The sequence below is a fragment of the Erythrolamprus reginae genome, chromosome 2 (assembly GCF_031021105.1).
Source record: "Erythrolamprus reginae isolate rEryReg1 chromosome 2, rEryReg1.hap1, whole genome shotgun sequence".
Classification (NCBI taxonomy): Eukaryota; Metazoa; Chordata; class Lepidosauria; order Squamata; family Dipsadidae; genus Erythrolamprus; species Erythrolamprus reginae.
Genome location: NC_091951.1, coordinates 271,087,782 through 271,110,423, shown reverse-complemented (window position 1 = coordinate 271,110,423; position 22,642 = coordinate 271,087,782). Strand labels below are relative to the sequence as shown.

The window sequence follows — 22,642 nt, the reverse complement described above, 5'->3', positions numbered from 1 at the left end:
GCCAACATTTTTAGCTCAGTAAACATTCCAGTCTTTCCTCATCTCCCACCGCAGTCCCAGTGAAGTCAAGTGCTACATATGCTTTGTCACATTCTCCGTACTGAAGGAGCGGGTCCAGCAGTCACATGGGTTGCTCATGTCCAATCCGGTGGAACTGAGCCTAGTGTTAAAAAAGCTTGCCGGATCCGCCCCTTCCCCAGAATTCGCTCAGTTCGCATATCCTGCGGTTGTATTGTGATAGCTCGTTCAACATTCTAACACCTTCCCTTCGATCTTTTTCTTCAAAAGTAGTAAGAATTGTTTTACCATTATTATTTACTTGCACTAATAGCGCCAGCCGTTTGCGGCTCGGCTTTTTTCCTTTGGAGAAGTTGCGGTTTCGTTTTCCCCCGGCGGTTTTGCCGTGTACGATCCCCGCGGCCGCTTGTGGATTCTTTTAATCCTTTGGCCTGGAGGTTCTGGTGCAAGTATTAATTTATTGATTTATTGATTCTTTATTGTATATATATATTAAAGGGCTTAAGAAATACCTCCTGCGGAGTGAGACGGCTTTCTAGTCTCCTGGACTTAGTCGATCGCTTCCCCTTTAAGACATATTCGGAGCGATTTTTCGGCGCGAAGGCCTTCGCGCCCTTTTTAAATTTAGGCCTCTCGTGTTGGCCTCCTGCCAGCCGCGTAGGCCTCAGTCCACCGCGTGGATCCCGGAGCGGGCCTTGGGACGCCCAGGCTAAATTCTCCACCGGCTAAGCCTCCAACCAGAGTGCCTTGGTTTACTTAATTATAAAGTTTAGGGAGGCTGGCCCCGCTGGATTTGGGGACACGAACTCTGGGTTTGCCCAGATTGTCCTCACGTCTCAGCAGCTTCGAGGCCTCGAAGCAGGATCCATTCCTCTTGGGAAGTCCTTGAAATTCTTCTCCTTATCTATTCAGTTATTGGCTCAGCCTTGTCTTCTGTTAATTGTCAGACTATGGCTACTTTTCCCAAGAGAGGCACAACTAAAGGTCCCAGAGAGGCCAGGCCTACAGGCGATGAGATTACTAGTATCCCCCAGGCCTCTTCCTCCTCTTCTCCAGGGGCCCGCCCCTCGACCAAGGTCACCAGGGCCGAGAAGAGAAGGGACCTAGCCCTACAAAGAATCCATGACAAATCAGCAAAACGTCTAAAAGTGCAGGCCCAAGTACTCAGTAGTCAAGACCCCCCAGAGGCTTCTAGTCTACCTCCTTCTGGGGTCCCTGTGTTATCCCTGGATGAGCCTAACCTAGACAGACCCCAACCTAACCTATGGGGCATAGGTCCAGAGGAACCAGATATTATTGAAGATTCCCCCCAGCCAGGATCCTCCCAGGCCTTTAGGGATTCTTCTGCCATTCCTGCTGATATTTCTAGTTTACCTCCTGAGTTCCAATCTATTTTTGCTGTGTTGTCTAAGGCCATTGATGCCAAACTCTCTTCCATCAATGAGCTTCCCTTACCTCCTCCTCCTTCTCGTCCCTCCCGCCCCTTGGGTTCTTCCCCAGCGGTTAGAGCTCCTATTCAGGATGATTCAGATTCCTCTCAGGACGAATATGAGGATATGGAGGATGATGAGGACCCTTTTCAAGGCCTATCAGATGATGAGGAATCCCAAATAAAGGTTCCTTCTCCAATTACCTTTTTCCCTTCTCAATTATTCAAATCTCTCCTCCTCAAAGCTAGGATTTCTACGGGATTAGCGGCCCAGGAGAAACAAGCCTCCACTTCCACTGATCCCCCGGAGGAGAATTTACCTTACTTCACGGAGGAACAGGAGGATAACGAGGTAATTCCTATGCCTAAATTGTTTAAAGATGCCTTACTCAAACAGTGGGATTTCCCAGCCTCTGGCCTTAATCCCTCCACCAAAGACAGAAAGTTGTACAAACTTTCCTCTTCCTATGAAGAGCTTCTATCCTTTCCCAAACTGGATGAACCTGTCAAGATCCTTCACTCGGCAGCGGCTGTGCCAGGAGAGGCGGAGGAAGTCCTCCACCCAGAGGACAAGCGCATTGAACAAATGCTCAAAAGAGGATTCACCGCAGATTCCTGGGCCATTAAAAGTTCTGCAGCAGCCTCCTTTTTCTCCAGAGCCACGCTGCTGTGGCTTCGCCAACTTCAACAGCATATTCCTCCAGATGACTTGAGAGGTCAACAAGACTTCAACAAGGTCTTTGCAGCTGCCCAGTACGTGGCTGATGCCACCTTGCAATCTACTAGATTTTCTGCTAAGTCTATTGCAGCTTCTACAACGGCAAGGAGACTCCTATGGATTCGCCCTTGGCAAGCGGGAGTACGCCAGAAGTGGCAGTTATCCCAGGGACCCTTAAAGCGCGACCTTCTTTTCGGTGATCTTCTGGATCCACTCCTCACGGAAACCACGGACAAGAAGAAAGTTTTGGGTCCAACCACAAAAAAGGCTACCAAAACGCAGTCCTTTCGTCGCCCGGGGCGCCAGCAAGATCAAGCGGCTTCCTATCAGAGATCTCCAGGTCAGTATTTCCCCCGCTTTCGTTCCCAAGGTAGGAACTCCAGGGGTAGAGGTTTTCGCTTCCAAAGGGGAGCTTCCTCTAACAGGGCCTCAAAAAAACCTAGATGGTAATCTTTCCTCTATTCCCATAGGGGGTCGCCTAGCTCATTTCGCCTCTAATTGGCGTCTCACCTCCAAGGACCCCTGGGTCATTGACACTGTTCAAACAGGCCTTCTTTTAGAATTTATTTCTCCTCCCCCTAAACGTTTTATTTCCTGCCCTTCTCCCAGGTCCTCCTCAGATTGTAACCGTATGGAGGAGGCCATTTCTCATCTTTTGTCCATCAGAGCCATTCAACCGGTTCCTTCCGGTCAGAAGGGCCTAGGTTTTTACTCCATCCTATTTATGGTTCCAAAGTCCTCCGGAGGTTGGAGAGCTATTTTGGATTTAAAGAAACTAAACCTATTCATCAAATATAGGAAGTTTAAGATGCACTCCTTATCTTCTATTTTGGCCGCCATCCACACGGGAGATTTCATGGTCTCCTTAGACCTCACTGAGGCCTACCTTCACATTCCTATAGCCAAATGCCACAGAAAATTTTTACGTTTTTCCTTTCAAGGCAGGCATTTCCAGTATAGGGCGATGCCATTTGGCCTTTCCTCGGCCCCTCGGGTCTTTACAAAGCTCTTGGGGTCCCTGGCGGCCTATATCCGGGCGTCTCCCATCCACATTTTATGTTATCTTGATGATATTTTGATTCATGGGAACTCCCTAGAGAAAGTGAAAACAGACCTTTCTGTCACCATGTCAGTCCTTCAGGACCATGGATTTTCCATCAACTTTGAAAAAAGTCACCTCCAACCTTCCACATCCATTTCTCACCTGGGTTCCATTATCAATTCAGAATCCTCCCAGGTTTTTCTCTCTCCCGAGAGAAAACTTAGTATAGGGGAGTTAATTTCTGTCATTTTATCTAATTCCTCAGTATCCATAGTAACTCTGTCTTCCCTTTTGGGGAAGATGGTGTCATGCATAGGCATCATTCCCTGGGCTCGCCTTCATGCTAGGGAACTCCAGTGGCTCCTATTACCCTTTCAGAGATCGGGGCACAGCAACTCAAATCGGCGCATTGTCATCCCACCAAGTGTTCGCAGATCCTTCAAGTGGTGGAAGTCTCCGGCCATGGACAAAGGATCCCCGTTCAGGTGCCCGGATCAATTTGTCATCACCACAGATGCCAGTCTGTCGGGATGGGGCGCCCACGCCCAGGGGATGATAGCCCAGGGCACGTGGTCCCCGGAGGAAGCTTCCAGGCCAATCAATTGGCTAGAGTTAAGAGCCGTTTCCCTGGCTCTGAAGCATTTCTCTCCTCGCATTCCCAACCGGCACGTTCTCATTCTCACCGACAACATTGCCACAAAAAGCCATATCTGCAGACAGGGGGGCACGAGATCCAAGGCTCTCATGAGGGAGGCCCTCAAGTTAGGCCTTTGGGCGGAAAAACATCTTCGGTCGCTCCTAGCCGATCACATCTCGGGGAGCCTCAACGTCCAGGCGGATTGGCTATCTCGAGCAACGATAGACCCAGGAGAGTGGAACCTCCATCAAGACCTGTTCCATCAAATCAGCCTCAGATTCGGCCTACCAATCCTGAATCTCTTCGCGACCAATGCGAACGCCCAACTCCCTCGCTTCTTTTCCAGATTTCCATCCCCGGGAGCGGAAGCAATCAATGCCCTCCGGAGTCCATGGCCTCCAGGCCTACTCTACGCATTTCCTCCAATTCCAATTCTCCCGGACGTGATTCACAAGGTCCTCACCGAGAGGGCCCGAATAATCTTAATCGCCCCTCATTGGCCCCGCCGGCCTTGGTTCGCGGATCTCCAACAGCTGTCCGTCCAGGACCCTTGGCGACTCCCCGTTTCGGGGGATATGCTGCGGCAGGGGGCCTCTTTCCATCCAGACCCGGAGTGGTTCCACCTCACCGCCTGGCTGTTATCAGGAGAGACTTAGAACTGCGTGGTCATGACCCCGATTCAGTGGAGGTCATTTTAAAGGCCAGAAGGGGTTCGACCAATCGAATCTACGACCACACGTGGTCCAAGTTTCACCAGTGGTGTCTACAGGAAGGTCTCTCCCCTCTGTGCATCCCCATACACAGAATTATTTCCTTCCTTATGCAAGGCTTCCATAAAGGACTTTCCACCAGCACCCTCCGGCGTCATCTGGCAGCCATTTCATCTGTCCTAGGGGGTCCCCGCAGACAGCCTCTCCGATCCTTCCCTGAAGTTCAGGAATTCCTCAAGGGCATAGCCAACCTCAGACCTTCCAAGGTCCACAGGTATCCATCCTGGGATTTGCCACGGGTTCTCCATTCCCTCACGCAGGCACCATACGAACCCCTAAAATCGGCGTCCCTCAGGTACCTATCTTTTAAGGTAGCATTTCTGGTGGCTATTACCTCTGCCCGACGCATTTCGGAGCTGGCTGCCCTCTCAATCAGGCAGGACCTTTGTCAATTCCATCAGGACAAGGTAGTCTTGCGACTGGACCCCACCTTCTTACCCAAGGTCAGTTCCATGTTCCACAGATCTCAGGATATTGTCCTACCTTCCTTCTGCCTCCAACGAGACCATCCCTTGGCAATTAGATGGCACACCCTGGATCTCATCAGAGCGCTGAGAATCTATATCCAACGCACAGGACCCTTTCGGAGGTCAGAAGCACTTTTTATAGCCTATCACCCCAGAGTCATGGGGGCCAAAGTGTCTTCAACAGTAATAGGCCGTTGGATCAGAGGGACTATATCTAAGGCCTATGAGTCGGCCTCCCTCTCAGTTCCAAGGAACATCACAGCGCATTCCACCAGGAGCGCAGCCACCTCGGCCGCTTGGGCGACTCAAGCCCCGTTGGAGGAGGTCTGCAAAGCAGCCACTTGGGCCTCGCCAAATTCCTTCATCAGGCACTACAAGATTGATTCTTACGCTTCAGCGGACGCTGCCTTCGGCAGAAGGGTACTCCAATCCGTTATCTCACACGATAGCAATCTAATCCCACCCTAGGGACCATCTATTGGGTATGTCCCATGTGACTGCTGGACCCGCTCCTTCAGTACGGAGAATAGGCGTTGATTGCTTACCTGAACGCCTCTTCTCGTACGGTGAGCGGGTACAGCAGTCACTTCCCGCCCTTGTATGTGTCTTCCTTACCTTTCTATATCTTTCTTCCTCTAACAATGAGAGTTGAACACTACAGAGCTTCACAGCTGAGCCTAGTCTATGGATTCGCGAATTCTGGGGAAGGGGCGGATCCGGCAAGCTTTTTTAACACTAGGCTCAGTTCCACCGGATTGGACATGAGCAACCCATGTGACTGCTGTACCCGCTCACCGTACGAGAAGAGGCGTTCAGGTAAGCAATCAACGCCTATTTCCTTGTCTTAGCTTTCAGGAGACATACTTTTGTCTCATTATCTCCGTCTCTCCCCTCCTTTCTTTTCATCCCTGTTAAATATTTTCCCATGGCGTCTCTTAAGGGTTTGTTGTCCGCACTCCATATCTCCTACTCTGTGCTGTGCTGTGTTCAATGCAAACCTCCCCCTACTCCCTGAGATAAAAGAAATTACATTCTCCTGGGTTACACGCCCATCCACCCCGGTATTGCTTCGCATCCCCCCTCCCCAAGGGTGCCTACCCCACTAATTGAGAAGCACTGGGTTAGTCATAGGGTTGTTCAGATGAATCCAGTTTCCTCATTGACTTTGCTTGTTAGAAGGTCGTGAAAGCGCCCACGTAACCCTGGGAGAATACAATTATCATAAGTACATGTGAAAAATGGTCATAAGTCAATTTTTTTCTGTGCTGTCATTACTCTGAACTGCTACTAAATAAATGGTTGAAAGTCGAGCACTACCCGTAACTTCTTTTGGTCTCTTGAGTACCTGAAAAAAGATTGACTGTTGTAACAAGAGAAAACAAACATTTTCCAGCATGGTAGTGATTATTACATATACAAATTAAGTTTAAGGGGGGCCTCCATTCCACTGGTGGGTTGCTCCTGGTTCAGCAAACCGGTAGTGACAGCAACAGGAAGTTCCGCCCATCCACCTGGGACACTTCTGGGCATGTGCAGAAGTACGCATGTGCAAGAAACAGTAGCAATGGGATTTAGACCCCATTATTGCTTCATTCCCAGATTCATCTAGACAACACAACCATTGCTGTAAATTTCGGAAACTGGATCATTCACATGGAGGAGGACAGTAAGGTTGGGGAAGGGTAACTTTAAAAAAAATCTGTTTAGTAATGCTTGCCTCTGGATTCTTCTTTAGTTCAAAACACAAATTATTGTTGATATTGCTGCCAAAATATAGCTCACTACAAGTATCTACATATAATAAATGATTGATTGGGGGAAGAGAAACAGAAGAACGTTAGGGCATGTATTAAAAATATCAATAACTCAGCTTTCCGTTATCACTTCCAGAAGTGTGGGGATTATAATTCTCAGATCCCAGCTAGCATTTAAAAAAATAGAATAAAATTATGTAATTTCAAAAAAATATTACTGTTATGGCCTATTAAGGTCAGTTTCATTTCCTAGTAATGGTGACTGGGGTTTTTTGGTTTGATGTTTTCATGCACATTTTGCTCTGATTTTAATACTATTTTGTGCTCGCTTATTTGTATGAGTGTGTATTTTAAGTATTGTAATTTACTATAAATCTTCATGATGGAGCAAATCAAAGCAGCACATTGCTTAAGCATTATTAAGGGCAGGAATGAGACTGGAGGGGGGAGGCATGATTTAAAGTGAAGAAATATAATAAGATTTTTTTAAAAAAAAAAAACATTTCCCCCCCTCTTACAGCCTATTGATGGTTTGCATGAAAAGGGGTTAGTTGAAGACCTACACAACAGTTCCATGAAGGCTGCAAACATGCGACCACCTCTTCCTGGCATGGGACCACCTCAGAGTCCAATGGATCAACACAGTCAAGGTTTATAGCTTTGCATTATTTTCGATTATTCTTAAAATTGTGAAATTATATATCTTGTTTGACATGAGAACTGATGTCTTTTAAGCCTTTGCGTTTGTGTTACAGATAAACCTTTAAATGTATAAATAATATCTGGTAGATGATGTTCATTTGAAGCGATCAGTTCAAAGTAATGCAGAAAATGAAAAATTGAAACTTTTGTTTTTCTTAGGTATATATCAACGCCAAATACTTTGAAAGTAATGTGGGGTTCGCTCATTGCTTTGAATAAGGAAAGCCACATGCTTATGTTGGAGTAGGGTTGGCGAAGGCTGCAGGCTGGATTGGAAAATTGGAAAATATACTGCTCAAAAAAAATAAAGGGAACACTCAAATAACACATCCTAGATCTGAATGAATGAAATATTCTCATTGAATACTTTGTACTGTACAAAGTTGAATGTGCACAACAGCATGAGAAATTGATTGTCAGTCAGTGTTGCTTCCTAAATGGACAGTTTGATTTCACAGATGTTTGATTTACTTGGAGTTATATTGTGTTGTTTAAGTGTTCCCTTTATTTTATTTTTTTTGGAGCAGTTTATATTAATAGCACTAGCATTTAGGTTGATATACTGCCCCGTAGTGCTTTACAGAAGCAGTCCCCAATCTTTGTGGCTTGGCAGCCCAGTGTGAGAAGAGGAGAACCAGGCTGTGTGAGCAGCTCAATTTGTGCAAGTTGAGTTGTGCACACATGCGCGGACACAAATAGAGCTGCATGCTGGCCCACCACTCACCAGTTCTGGTCCAGCAGGGCACCACCCTGGTAGTGGGCTGCAATCCAGGGAATGGGGACCTCTGCTTTACAGCCCTCTAAGTGGTTTGCAATGTCAGCATATGGTCTCTAGCAATCTGAATACTCATTTTATTGACCTCGGAAAGATGGACGGTTAAGTCAATCTTGAGTTCCCATCAGGTTCAAACTCCAGAATGTAGACTGAGTTTGTCTGCAATCCTGCACTAACAACTGTGCCAGCAGGGCTCTTTATATCTGAGAAGACTCTGGCTTTTGTTTTTGTTTTCTTTTGTTATTGTTTTTGTTTTTTGCTAAAAACTGCATGTGATTGAGTTTGACTTAAAGGACACTTTATCTTTTATCAAAATACAGTACTACTATCCACAAATACTTGTATCTAATAACAAAAACAAGAAAAAGGCAAAGGCAAAGGATAGTACCAAAAGTAATACCGTGTTTCCCCGAAAGTAAGACAGTGTCTTACTTTCTTTTTATCCCCAAAAGCCCCACTATGTCTTACTTTCGGGGTATGTCTTATATTGGAAAAAAATCATCAATTTTTTTGTTTTAACCATAAAATTAACATTTATTTACAACCTGAACAGTATTGTATTCACCACAAAACAGCAGATGATACCCCAGTATGCCAGTGTGTATGTTTTACTGATGTATGATTAATACTGTGTGCATTACCGTATTTTAAGCAGGAGGCGGCAGTGACAAGTGCAGGGGACGGCGCGGTGACGTATGGAGAGGGGGACGGCGTGGTGACGTATGGAGAGGGGGGCGGCGCGGAAGTGGGCAGGAGGCGGCGCTCATTAAGATCAGAGGGAGGTGGCAGACGCGGCGACGTATGGAGAGGGGGACGGTGCGGACGTGGGCAGGAGGCGGCGCGCAGCTAGATGAGAGGGAGGCGGCAATATCCCCGTGTTTCCCCGAAAGTAAGACATATGTCTTACTTTCGGGGTATGGCTTATATTAGCCGACCCCCCTGAAACCCCCGATACGTCTTACAATCGGGGGTGTCTTACTATCGGGGAAACAGGGTATATGCCTTGGATGGAATGCCAAAACAGTGTCACTTGAACTCCATAGGCATTAACAAATTTCCCATCAGTCGATTGCAAAAGGCAGCTTTACTCAGAGCAGCTTATAACCTGCAAGCATACCTCATAACACCATCAAACAATAACATTTGCCTAGCCCAAGCTCTTGAGAAGGACTCAGCAGCTGGATAAAAACACCACATCCAATCAACATCTCATTGACTCTGCAGCTCACTATAATAAAACCAACCATTGTGGCTGAACATGTACATTTTTCAATTTGTCAGAAGTGAATACGATACCAACAATATTAAAAGAAAAATGAATTATATACAAACAAATTTTTAAAAGGAAATTCAAAAGACAATTACACATATAAGCTAAACTCCATAGCTCAGATGGAAAGATAATAATGTACAGTTTCCTTGAAGGGGGGGGGGGGGAGAATATGAGCTGTACAAATTAGAAATACGATTTCAGTGATATGCTCTAGGTCTGCAGTGTATATATTTTTTTCTTTTATCCTCATCCATGTCCTTCAGCATAACTATCTTCTTTGGCATCTCTCGGTCCCAGCAGCAAATGCTTTTTTGACTTTGAGATCAATCCTGCATTTCAGAGAAAAATTCACCTCCTTTCCACAGTCCCTTTATAAAGAACCTGAAACAAACAAACACACACACACACACACACCTCCCCTGAGACTTAAGGAACAGGACAGAAGCTCTTCCCGGTCCTGGGCTACTCTCAAATTAGTTATGAAAGGGATTGAAGCAAGGCCTGAGCTGTAGCTCTCTGTGCTCACCTTCTCAACTTACGAAGGGCGATTTCGGAGTTATATTTATAGTTAACAATCTGCCAAAAGTATATTATGAGGCTGCCACGGGCTCTTTCCAGTTTGGATTTAGTATAAATACTACATCATATCACCTGGGTAATCCTTAGAGATGAAGCTTTGCAGACTGACTTTACTTTGAGATTCAGCTGGGTTAGGATGCATTTTTTATGGAGAGTGGAAAGTGAAACTTGGCCAATTTAAAAATGCTGAAATTATCAGTAATAATAAAATACTATGAAACTTTGATTTCCAGAATAAGGGTTATTTGTCTCCCGATGCCCCACTCCCCATTTCTGGAGATTAAAAAAGGTAAAGAAATTGCTCTGAAATTTTTCATATTCCAGCATCAAAGTGAAAAATATAGAGGAAAAAAACCCTTATCTTTGTTTTTATCCTTGCCGATTTTCTAAAAACACAATACAGTGATCCCCCGAGTTTCGTGATCCCGATCATTGCGAATCGCTATATCGCGATTTTTCCACCCGATGACGTCACTCCCTTCCTTCCTTTCTCATCTTTCTTTCTCTCTCTCTTTCTCTATCTTGCTTCTTCCTCTCTCACACTCTCTTCCTCCCTCTCTCATCTCTTTCTTTCCTTCTCTCTCTTTCTCTATCTCTCCCCCTCTTGCTCTCGAGCGGCAAGCGAGCAGCCGGGCGGGCGGGCGGGCGAACGGGCAAGCGGCAAGCGAGCAGCCGGGCGGGCGGGCGAACGGGCAAGCGGCAAGCGAGCAGCCGGGCGGGCGGGCGGGCGAACGGGCAAGCGAGCAGCCGGGCAAGCGAGCAGCCGGGCGGGCGGGCGAACGGGCAAGCGGCAAGTGATCTTGGGGTTTCCCCTTTGCCTGGGCAGCGGGAAGACCCAGGGAAGGTTCCTTCGGCCGCCCAACAGCTGATCTGCTCTGCAGCGCGGCAGCAGCGAGGAGCCGAAGATGGGGTTTCCCCGTTGCCTGGGCAACGGGGAAACCCCATCTTCGGCTCCTCGCTGCTGCCGCGCTGCGGAGCAGATCAGCTGTTGGGCGGCCGAAGGGGTCTTCCCCACCGCCCACACGCAAACTCCACCATCTGCGCATGTGCGGCCATGGAAAAAGGGGCGCGCATGCGCAGATGGTGTTTTTACTTCCGTGCTGCTACATCGCGAGATATCGATTATTGCGAGGGGTCTTGGAACGGAACCCTCGCGATAATCGGGGGATCACTGTACTATTGATGCTCAGGCTTGGGTTTTACCCCCATCTAAAGTTCAAACCCAGGGTCAGTCTTGTGAGACTGGAAGCCATATGACTTATTTAAATAAAATTTAAGAAATTATAAAAATGCTAGAAGTGAGAAATAGATGAAAAATATCCTCTTAAAAACAAAGGTACATGAGTAATGAATATATACTGAAAACTTAGTTCAGTATATATTCATTACTCATGTACCTTTGTTTTTAAGAGGATATTTTTCATCTATTTCTCACTTCTAGCATTTTTATAATTTCTTAAATTTTATTTAAATAAGTCATATGGCTTCCAGTCTCACAAGACTGACCCTGGGTTGGCGTACAATGCTTAAAATCCAGCAGCTGAAACCAAAAGCCAATAATAACCTGTGGTGCTTGGAAGAAATAACAACTTCCAATCATAAAATACATCAACAACAGAATTCCAGTGCCTCATTAAGGATCATGTATTTGGCTGATTTTAGTCATATAGATGGACTTTGCAAAGATCTGGGCCACAAAGTATTTCTTTTTGTTGTTAGCTTGGTAGAAGCTGATTCTGATTTGCTTCATAATATGTATTCCTGTGGGTAGTGGGAGGATATTTTTCTTATGTCAGTGAATAACTCCCAAGCTTTGTCATTTCTTCTTTGTTCTGAATCAAATGGTAGAATGTAATACTAACTATTCAGGGATGTTTAAGCTGCACTGATGATTTGGAAAGAAAATGAATACCAAGATGAATAGCTTTTAGCAATTGACACATACATAACCGTACTTAGATTCTTCAGAGGTATGGTTTATCATGACTTGGTGTATTGATGGTGCCAAGCGGTGGATGAAGATAGTAAACATCTCTGCTCAAATGAACAGGAAGAAGAAGAAGTGTACTTTCCAAGGAAAACGTGATCTCCACAGCTAAATAATGATGGTGTAATTAAATACGATTGCTGTTTTTTGGTCCTGAATGCTAATTAAGTGTTGTTATTTCTGGCAAGTTGAAACTGTGGTTGAGTCTGTCCATGTGTTTTGAGATGAAGGATGTTTCATCGTGTCTTCATAAATGCACTCTTTTACATAGTTTCAAAGTAGTGCAAGATCTGAAGATATGGAGAGACCTGGCCCATAGAATCGCTTATGAGTTGGACACGGCTGAATGCATAACATCATCAGCATCATCACCTAGTTTCAACTTGGAAGCTGAGCATCCAGACCAAGCTACATCCAAAAATGCTAGGCAACTCTTGGAAACTTGAGTTAAATTAGCCATCATAGAGAATAAACTATGCCATTCAAAAGAGACAGTTAAAAAACTAAGAAGGAAGTAAAAAAGACCAGAACATCCTCTCCAGCAATCAACACCTAGATATGCAGGAATTAACACCAAACAAACAAGCAGAAAGCAACTCATTCATTCATTCAGTTTATTAATTAATTAATTATTTATTAGTTCAATTTCTAGGCCACCCTTCTGGAACTCAGTGCAGTTTACAACATGAATAATACATAACAAATACAGTGGTACCTCTACTTAAGAACGCCTCTACTTAAGAACGTTTCTAGATAAGAACCGGGTGTTCAAGATTTTTTTGCCTCTTCTTAAGAACCATTTTCTACTTAAGAACCCGAGCCCGAAAAAATTTCCCAGGAAATTTGGGAGTGGCATGAAGGCCCGCCCACTTTCCTGCCATTCCCCCTTTAATCCTGGCCATCTTGGGCTTTTCTGGGCTGCCAGAGGAGCCTTTCGGTGGCGCTTAAGGAGGCTTTGGCAGTCCAGAGCGAACGAAGCATTTTCCTTTCTCTGGGCGCTTAGAGAGGGACTAAACCACTTTGTTGTGGTGACTCCCTTGAGTTGCTTCCCATACACCTGGCGCGAGATTGCCTCCCAGAGCTTCTGGGCACAAAAGGGGGCGCTTAACCCCGGCTGGATCAACTCAGCTTCAGCCAAACCGAGGAGTCACCACAGTGAAGGAAAGGCGCCGGTTACAAAGTGAGCTAGAGGAGAGGGGAGCTCTTCAGCATGAGAAGGAAGAGGAAACAGGTAGCAGCAGCAACAGCAGCAGCTGCCACCTTTCGGTCAAAGGAGTGGGAGGCTCCCCCCTCTTGCCCTCCTGGGTTTCTTTCTCTGGCGCACTGTATGGGAGGCAGCCTCACGACGGATGTATGGGAGGCCCGTGCCCCTCACCACCTTAGAGTCCCTCTTTTTTTTTTAAAGCCTTAAAGTTTTGGATTTTTTTTTATTCCCCTCACCTTACCTTCTTCCTTCGGCAGCAACTTTCCTCCTTCCTCCTCCTCCCACCCAAATTCCGACCATTTGTTTCTTTCCTAATGGGTTTGCATGCATTATTTGCTTTTACATTGATTCCTATGGGAAAAATTGCTTCTACTTACAAACTTTTCTACTTAAGAACCTGGTCACGGAATGAATTCAGTTCTTAAGTAGAGGTACCATTGTACGTTAAAAACTGAAAAAAATCTAAGCTAAAATTAAAACTAAACTGCAATAAAACATTTTAAAAAACCTTTTCAACCCGACTCATCCAAACATTCAATCCATTCATTCAATCTCCACTTATAACAGGGCTGGAGCAGTATGTCCGAGCTCAACGGCCCCAGGCCTGCCGGCATAAGTGTGTTTTAAGCATCTTCCGGAAGGCCAGGAGAGTGGTAGCGGTGCGAATCTCTGGGGGTGGGGTTAGTTCATATTCCACAGGGCCGCCCCCCTACAAAGAAAGCTCTTCCCCTAGGGCCTGCCAGCTGACATTGTTTGCTGACAGGACCTGGAGAAGGCCAACTCTGTGAGCCCTAACAGGTCTCTGGATTTATGAGGCAAGAGACGGTCCCTGAGGTAATCTGGCCCTGGTTTCTTTTTTATGTGCCTTAAACAAGAAACTACCAAGGAGAAAGTCACATCCTTATCAATACTGGCAGGGCAAGTTACTGTATATGAACGGGAAGAAAATTCCACACTCATTCGCATTGGCGATGCTACTTCCTGTAGTTAGGTAAAGAAACCGTCTGCAAGCAAACAACCAAATTTAGAGAATATCGAGGACTCCCCATTCAACCCTAAGCTACTTATATTTTCTTCTGTTGTAATTTTATTGCACCCATGGTTTTTTTTTAAATTTCTAACTAAGTTTTTATTTTATTTATTTTATTTTCCCAGCTCTATTTCAGAGAGAGTTGTTATTGCAAATTAAGTAATGGATCACAATTATTAACATTAGATCAATATTTGGCATGATAATTTGTCATTTATTAAGGAATCACAATTATTAACATTAGATCAATATTTGGCATGATAATTTGTCATTTATTAAGGAAGTGGTGAGCAATTTGGTTATCGTGTAGTGGTACTGTAATAACTGAAATACTTTTCCATAATTGGGTATGTGCAAATTATAGTTCACCAATTATAATATAAATAATATAAATCCTTTGTGGCTTATTCATGTGTCAGGTTTTGTGTTTGCCTCTTCAGCAACTTAGATGGGGATATATCAGGCATCTGGCAGTTTGAAGGGCGTAGTTAGGGGCCTTTGTTTTCTTTCCTCAAAGCAGTGGTGCAGGTGTTAACTTATCTAAAAGCGGTGTGGCCTTGGACTTTAAAAAATGCATTTCAAGCTAGATATGCAACCTTTTCCACAGTTCCTTTCTTTGGGCCATATGCTAATAGTGCTGCCTGCCTTTTCCAAAGCTTCATGTCGCAATCCCCCAGCCAGCCGGTGGCTCTGCAGATGTTTGTTTTCAGATGCTTATGGAAGACAAGGAAGGCCTCTGAAAGGTCAGATTTTCTTGTAGCAGCATATGCTGCCTGGTTAAGCTCTCGGAACAGAAGGTTAGCATAAAATAATCTCTGGCAATTTTAAAAAAACAAACGAGCACTCACAGGAGCCCGTCCTTCATGGCCCTTTTCCCCAAGGAATTCATAGTTGAAACCAATTCATTTGTAATACACTTTGGATATTTATGTGATATTCACAAATGTTGCAAGATTTAAACAGCTGTTGTAAGATTTCAGAAGCTCTACAGAAAAGGGTGATAGGCATTTATTTTAAAATATGACAATGATTTCTATGACTTACTGTTTTTTAAAAATTTCCTCCCTCCCCCCTCTCTATTCTCTCCCTCCCCCCAATCTGTTGTAATGTTCCTTTTTGTTTATCTCAAGAAAAAAAAAAGCAACAAATGGAAGTCACTTTGAGACTGGTAGATTAGTTGCAGTCACATTTATTTATTTATTTCTATCTATCTATCTATCTATCTATCTATCTATCTATCTATCTATCTATCTATCTATCTATCTATCTATCTATTAGATTTGTATGGCGCCCCTCTCTGTAGACTCGGGGCAGCTCACAGCATACAATTAAACAATTCATGACAAATCTAATGAATTTAAAAAACATTTTAAAACCCCATTATTAAACCAGACATACACACAGACATATCATACATAAATAATATAGGCCCGGGGGAGAGGGGGGGAATGCCTCAATTCCCCCATGCCTGACGGCAGAGGTGAGTTTTAAGGAGTTTACGGAAGGCAAGGAGGGTGGGGGCAGTTCTAATCTCGGGGGGGGGGGCTGGTTCCAGAGAGTCGGGGCCGCCACAGAGAAGGCTCTTCTCCTGGGTCCCGCCAGCCGACATTGTTTACTCAATGGGACCTGGAGAAGGCCAACTCTGTAGGACCTAACCAGCTGCTGGGATTCGTGCGGCAGAAGGCGGTCCCGGAGATATTCTGGTCCGATGCCAGAATATACATACATAGTCACAGCAAACAAAAATGTGTTTTATGTGGCTAGCTCATAAAACACAAATCCCGTAATTTTTGACACATAGCTACGCCAAGTTGCACATTGATTGTTTGGAGTCGTGCAAACTGGAATGGTATCACAGGTCTAATAACTGTGCAGTACAATTGCTGTAGTACAAACAACACAAGACAGTTTGGTCCAGAAGCAGAAAATCCAAATGACTCATTAATATGGGATACGATTCATCAGGAATTTCTCCTCTTCATTGCTGGTTGGCGATAAGTTATCTCACTCTTCCCACAATCTGAGAAAAGCTTAGCTTGTTTTTAGGGTGATTGAAGTTTATTTTACTTTGACCTCTCTTAGTAGAGCTATTTTTGGTGGTGTGCTGGATATGTGAAAGATGGGGGAGAATAGACCAAATTTGACTTACTTGCTATCTGCATGTGTGTCCCCCCTCCAAAAGTGAAAGAGTTTCAGGAATTAAAGCTGATGATTGAAGAGGGGTTTTGGATTAATTGTCAGGAATTTAGAATAAAGTACGTCCCTTACTGTTGAAATAGGCATCATGACCACCTACCTCGCCATCCAAAAATTTGAGCTGAGCAACATCGCCAGATGTCAATGTGGATTACATGAAAGCAAACTGGTTTTGTGTTATTGAAACTGTTTCTTTTCAAAGGCTTGGGCAGCAGACCTTTTCCAATAGATTGCTAGGTCTGGTGCTTCATTGTCTAATTCTGCTTTTAATGGCATCTTGAAACACACTATGCCAGACTCTTTTGCACGAACTGTGGTGGCACAGTGTTAGAATGGAGTACTGCAGGTTAATTCTGCCGACTGCCAGGAGTTCGACTCTCGCAAGCTCAAGGTTGATTCAGCCTTCCATCCTTCTGAAGTTGGTAAAATGAGGACGCAGATTGTTGCGGTCAATAGACTGCTTATACTCTAAGCCAATGATGGCGAACCTATTGCACGGGTGCCACAAGTGGCATACGGAGCCATATCTGCTGGCATGCGAGCTGTTGCTCTAGCTCAGCTCCAACGTGCATGTGTGTGCTGGCCAACTGATTTTTGGCTCGCACAGAGGCTCTGGAAGGGCTTTTTGGCTTCCAGAGAGCCTCCGGGGTGGATGGGGGAGGTCGTTTTTACCTTTCCCCGGCTCCAGGGAAGCCTTTGGGGCCTGGGGAGGGTGAAATACGAGTCTACTGGGGCCACCAAAAATTGGGAAACAGGCCATTTCCAGCCTCCAGGAGGTGGGAGAAGCTATTTTCGCCCTCCCCAGGCATTTAATTATGGGTGTTGGCACCCGAGGGAAAAAAGGTTTGCCATCACTGCTCTAAGCAGTATAAACTGCTTAGAGAGTGCTGTAAAGCACTACAAAGTGGTATATAAGTGCTATTGCCTTTCTGAAATAGAAGATAATTGTGCTATTTAGACCAGTGTTTCCCAACCTTGGCAACTTGAAGATATCTGGACTTCAACTCCCAGAATTCCCCAGCCAGCATTTGCTGGCTGGGGAATTCTGGGAGTTGAAGTCCAAATATCTTCAAGTTGCCAAGGTTGGGAAACACTGATTTAGACAATGTAGAGCAGTGATGGCGAATCTTTTCAGCACTGAAAAGATGCTGAAAAGGTGCTGAAAAGGTCATGCAGAAACATTGTGTGCATGAGTGCTCATCGGGGCAGCACTCTGGAAAAGCCGATCTTTGGGGTTCAGGCACACATGTGTTCCCAACGATCACCTGACCAGTGCGCATGCGCACACAAGTTTTGGACACTGCCATGTGCTGACCGTCGGGTGCGCATGCATGCAAGAAACCTGGAAGACAGACAGACAAGGCCGCATGTGCTGAGTGACATGGCTTCACGTGCTACTTTGGGCACACATGCCAAAGGTTCGCCATCACGGACTTAGAGTATGAGTGTCTCTTGCAGTTACAGTATTATGAAAAGATACTTATATGAAAATCTTTGTTGCCTTCAGTTATGCAATACAGCATTTTAAGTACAGGAAGTATTGTGATGATTCTCTGAAGGTGTGACATTATTAGAGTAAGCATTGCAGAATAGAAGTTGCAGGATTTGGGGTCAGCTGTTTTTCAATCTTCCTCCCTTCTGTTCTGTCTGTATTAATTATTTCTTAAAAGATTAAATACACATGGTACATGTATAGCCTGATTAAACTTATAGTGCTTCCTCAGAAGGCTTGAATAGTTAAAAATGTAAAATTAGTGCAATTGGAATTTATATTTTTTTTACTAATTAACTATTGCTATTTTATATATTTAATTCTACTTTTGCACTGCTTTAGCAATAATGTTTTTTATGCATTAAAGCACTGATGGTTTAGTACTATATTAATTCCAGTTTGTGCTCAGAGGATTGCTGTTTAGAAGCAATTAAGCTGTAAGGAACGTTTGACAACTTACTCTGCTTAGGAAGGAAAGGAGTAATAGAGGGATCTGAGTTACTGTCAGTGTTGGTTCTGAACGGAAATAAATGTGGAAGAGAGTTTATAAAAATGTCAGGTAATAACTGGTTTCATACTAGGTCTTAAGATTCCAGGATAAAAGTGAACTTTTAAGATCAGCATTGCCCAATTTCATGTCCTCTGGGTTGGCTGGGTATTTATAGACTTGAAGTCCATTGCCCGTAGAAGTCACCAGTTAAAAGAAAGCTCATGGAGGTTACTGCAATTGTAGAAGGTAGAACTACTATCAATTGTAGAATAGATGTATGGGTGGATTATTGTACTTTCTGGAAGTTCAAAATATAGTCTATAAAGTGATGTGTTTTGTTTGGTGACTTATAGCCCCATAATTACTCTGCTCAGTAGAAAGAATTACATTTATACAATACAGTATATGCCTATTGTAGATAATGGTTTGCAGGGCTGAAGAACTGAAGAGTTTGTCACAGTTGCCAGTGTTTGCACATTAATAACAACTTTGCATGACTTCGATGCATGTAAAAGTTCTGTTTATTTCAATATGTCATGTATGCCCGATTAAAGGATTGTGCTATGTATGGCCATAATTTCTGAGGCATAGAATATCTCTTCACTTTGCAACAAACAAATGATACCTGCGAGACCGCCTTCTGCCGCACGAATCCCAGTGACTGGTCAGGTCCCACAGAATTGGCCTTCTCCGGGTCCGGTCGACTAAACAATGTCGTCTGGCGGGACCCAGGGGAAGAGCCTTCTCTGTGGCGGCTCTGACCCTCTGGAATCAGCTCCCTCCAGAGATTAGAACTGCCCCTACCCTCCTTGCCTTTCGTAAACTCCTCAAAACCCACCTCTGTCGTCAAGCGTGGGGGAACTGAGATATCTCCCCCTGCCTATGTAGTGTTAGTGCATGATATGACTGTATGTATGTTTTTTTTATTGGGGTTCCTTGTTTTTAGATTTTTTTAAATGTACAATTGCTATTTTAGATTTTAAATTATTAGATTTGTCAATATACCGTATATACTCGAGTATAAGCCGAGTTTTTCAGTCCAAAAAATGGGCTGAAAAACACAACCTCGGCTTATACTCGGGTCATTGACAAAGTCACCACAAGAGGGCGCCATTGCTTGAGCCAGAGCGAGGAGGCACCAGCTTTTTTCCCCTCTCGCTTGCCGTAGGAGCTGTGGGATGGGTGGGGCTGGTTCTTCCTCTCCCTGGCTCAAGCAAAGGAGCCAGCCATGTGCTTCAACCGAGAGGGGGGGAAAGCAATGGAAAGCCGGTGAGGTCGTGTGTGTGTGTGTGTATGCCCCCTCTCCCCCCCACCATGAAAAAAGCCAGCTACCTCTTGCTGAAACCTGGAGGCTTTTTTTTTTTACTCCCTGTGTATATTTGTCAACAGGTTTACAGTAACTATTCCTTGCTCTCTCTGCATTGCCCTTAGTTGGATTAAAAAGGCCCCCTGCTGTCAGATTCTCCTCCCCCTCCTTTGAAAGGATTTAAACTGTTTAAAAAATGGTATTTTGTGGTAGTTGCTATCCTTGCTTGGATAGTAACTAATAAGGCAAGAGCTAGACAGGAATTCCTAAAGTGTGTTTGTGGATCTTTAAAAGTTGCCTTTTATAAAGTGGGTTTGAGAGCAAGTTTCAATTAACAAGTATGAGGGGAAGCATTTTACATATTTTAAAAATGAGTTTGATTCTTAATAGGACCTGCATATTTAGGATACAAAACCACAAGAGCAGTCTGTGTTTTGCAAGTTTTGCTTGTCTCACTAGTCTGTCTGTCTGTCTGTCTGTCTATCATCTATCTATCTATCTATCTATCTATCTATCTACCTATCTACCTACCTACCTACCTACCTACCTACCTACCTACCTACCTACCTGGTTTTCTATGCTGATAACCTCACAGCAGCTAATGCTGAAGCCCTGTTTGGATATACAGATTTATTTATTTATTTAATTAATTAATTAATTAATTAATTAATTAATTAACTGGATCTGTATGCTGCCCCTCTCCAAGGACTCAGGGTGGCTCACAGCATATATAAAAACAGAACAATAATGTAAATCCAATTAATGATGAGATGATGAGAAGGAATCCTGTTTTAAATTTACAGAGCTAGTTTACTGGTTTTCTTTAAAATAAATATTCTAAAACATGTACTCTTCTGATATTTCAATTAATGTAATTTTATTGGTTTCCATTTTTATAAGTTACCAGTAGCCACTGCATTTTCTAACCTCGGCTTATACTTGGGTCAATAAGTTTTCCCAGTTTTTTTGTGGCAAAACTGGTGCCTCGGCTTATAGTCGGGTCGGCTTATACTCGAGTATATACGGTATATTGTTTTTATCACTGTTGTGAACCGCCCCGAGTCTAAGGAGAGGGGCGGCATACAAATCTAATAAAAAATAATAATAATAATAATAATAATAATAATAATAATAATAATAACCATAGGAGACAAATATAGCAATTCTATTTCAACTTCTCATGTGGAATTCTAGAATAAAATGGCTTAAGTGGAAATATTCTTGAGGAACATTATGGATTGGCTGGTTGGAAATTTCTACAATATGGGAAAGTTGAGGTAGAACATAAATTCTTGAAAATTGACGCAGATACATGTGGAGCAAGTGAGAACCTTTACTCACATTGTTCTGTCATTGGATACGCATAGCTGTGTATAGCCTGCCGTTTTCTATAATACACATTTTTTGTTCTTGCACCGGTTTGATCAAGGGATTAAGGCACAAGGCTAGAAACTGGGAGACTATGAGTTCTAGTTTCCCGTTAGACATGAAAACCAGTTGGGTAACTTTGCGCTAGTTGCTCTCTCCTCAGCCCAACTCACCTCACAGGGTTGTTGCTGTGGGGAAATTAGGAGGAGGAGGAAGCATTGGGTATGCCTGTTGAGTTATTTATAAAAGTAATAAAGGTGGGTAAAAACAAATTTTTAAAAATTCATCTTGCAGTAACATTTCAAGCAGTGACTGAGTGAGGTGAAGCTGGAACCTAGCAAAATAAACAGATCTGTGGATATATGTGTGGGAGAAAGGCAGGGGTGGACAATTATGGGCCCGTTATGACCTGTGGACTTCAACTCCCAGAATTCCTGAGCCAGCATAGCTGATTTGGGGGATTCTGGGAGTTGAAGTCCACAGGTCATAAAAGGGCCATAGTTGCCTGCTCTGAGATAAGGCATGTTGCATCATTCACTTACTGTAAACACTAACCAGTTCTCATCAAGCACTGTTGTGCATGGCCAGAAAAGGGTGTCTTGAGGTTTATTTTATTAGCCCAAGGCAGCAGTCTGGCATTTTATCTGGGGACCAGACCCACATATCATTTGGCAAGATAATAATCTCAGATTGAAATAAGTTAGCAAATGGTAAGCCTGTTTACAAAGGATCCCAGGTGTATTGAGCCCCATGTATCCAGGTTTTGTTCATGCAGATCCAATTTCAATCGCAGACCCACTGAATCCTCGCCAAACTGATCAAGGCATCTGGGGGGGGGGGTAGTTTTCCTCCAGTCAGCTTCCTGTGTGCTCCTGCTTTTTATAGCAGTGCATTACTTTTCCACCTCAGCTGTGTCTCATGAGTTGCTGCTGTTATTACTGAGTCCCCCAAGTCTTGCATCATGTGCAGTTTTTTACGCAGTGATCAGCTTCCAGACAGCTCTGGTTTCAAATTGGGCCATTCACTGATCTTCACATGTCCAAGGCTCCATTTCTTAGAGTGCTTTATACAGCCTGTCTGTTGGGGTTTTTGTTCCCCTCCCCTCAAGCCCAGATACAGTCCATAATATTTACAACATGTATTTGTCAGTTTCCATACCTAGAGCATTTTTGACTATCACTCACTGTCAAAAATCCCCTTATTTTCAGATTTATGTTCTAGTTACTTCCCTTATTTTCTTGTTTTTAAGCTTTGGTTTTCTCAGAGACAAAATTCTCTAAATCACCTGCAGCTTCAATTTTTGTGTAATCAATCATTTCCAAACTTGGTGGTTCATTGTCCATTCTGCTAGCACCATATCTAAGCTCCTAGCTCGCATTCTGTAGCTACGTTATTGCTATCTTTG

General features: G+C 44.1%; 1 protein-coding gene across 8 annotated transcripts in view; it reads left to right on the top strand.

The window, feature by feature from the left end:
* Nucleotides 1–22,642, top strand: part of SMARCA2 (SWI/SNF related BAF chromatin remodeling complex subunit ATPase 2) — a 159,716-nt gene that overhangs the window by 24,423 nt on the left and 112,651 nt on the right. For all 8 annotated transcript variants that reach the window (XM_070742619.1, XM_070742620.1, XM_070742621.1 and 5 more), the window contains one exon: nt 7,356–7,485. In XM_070742619.1, the coding sequence (XP_070598720.1) occupies nt 7,356–7,485 (130 nt within the window). The remainder of the gene's footprint in view (nt 1–7,355; nt 7,486–22,642) is intronic.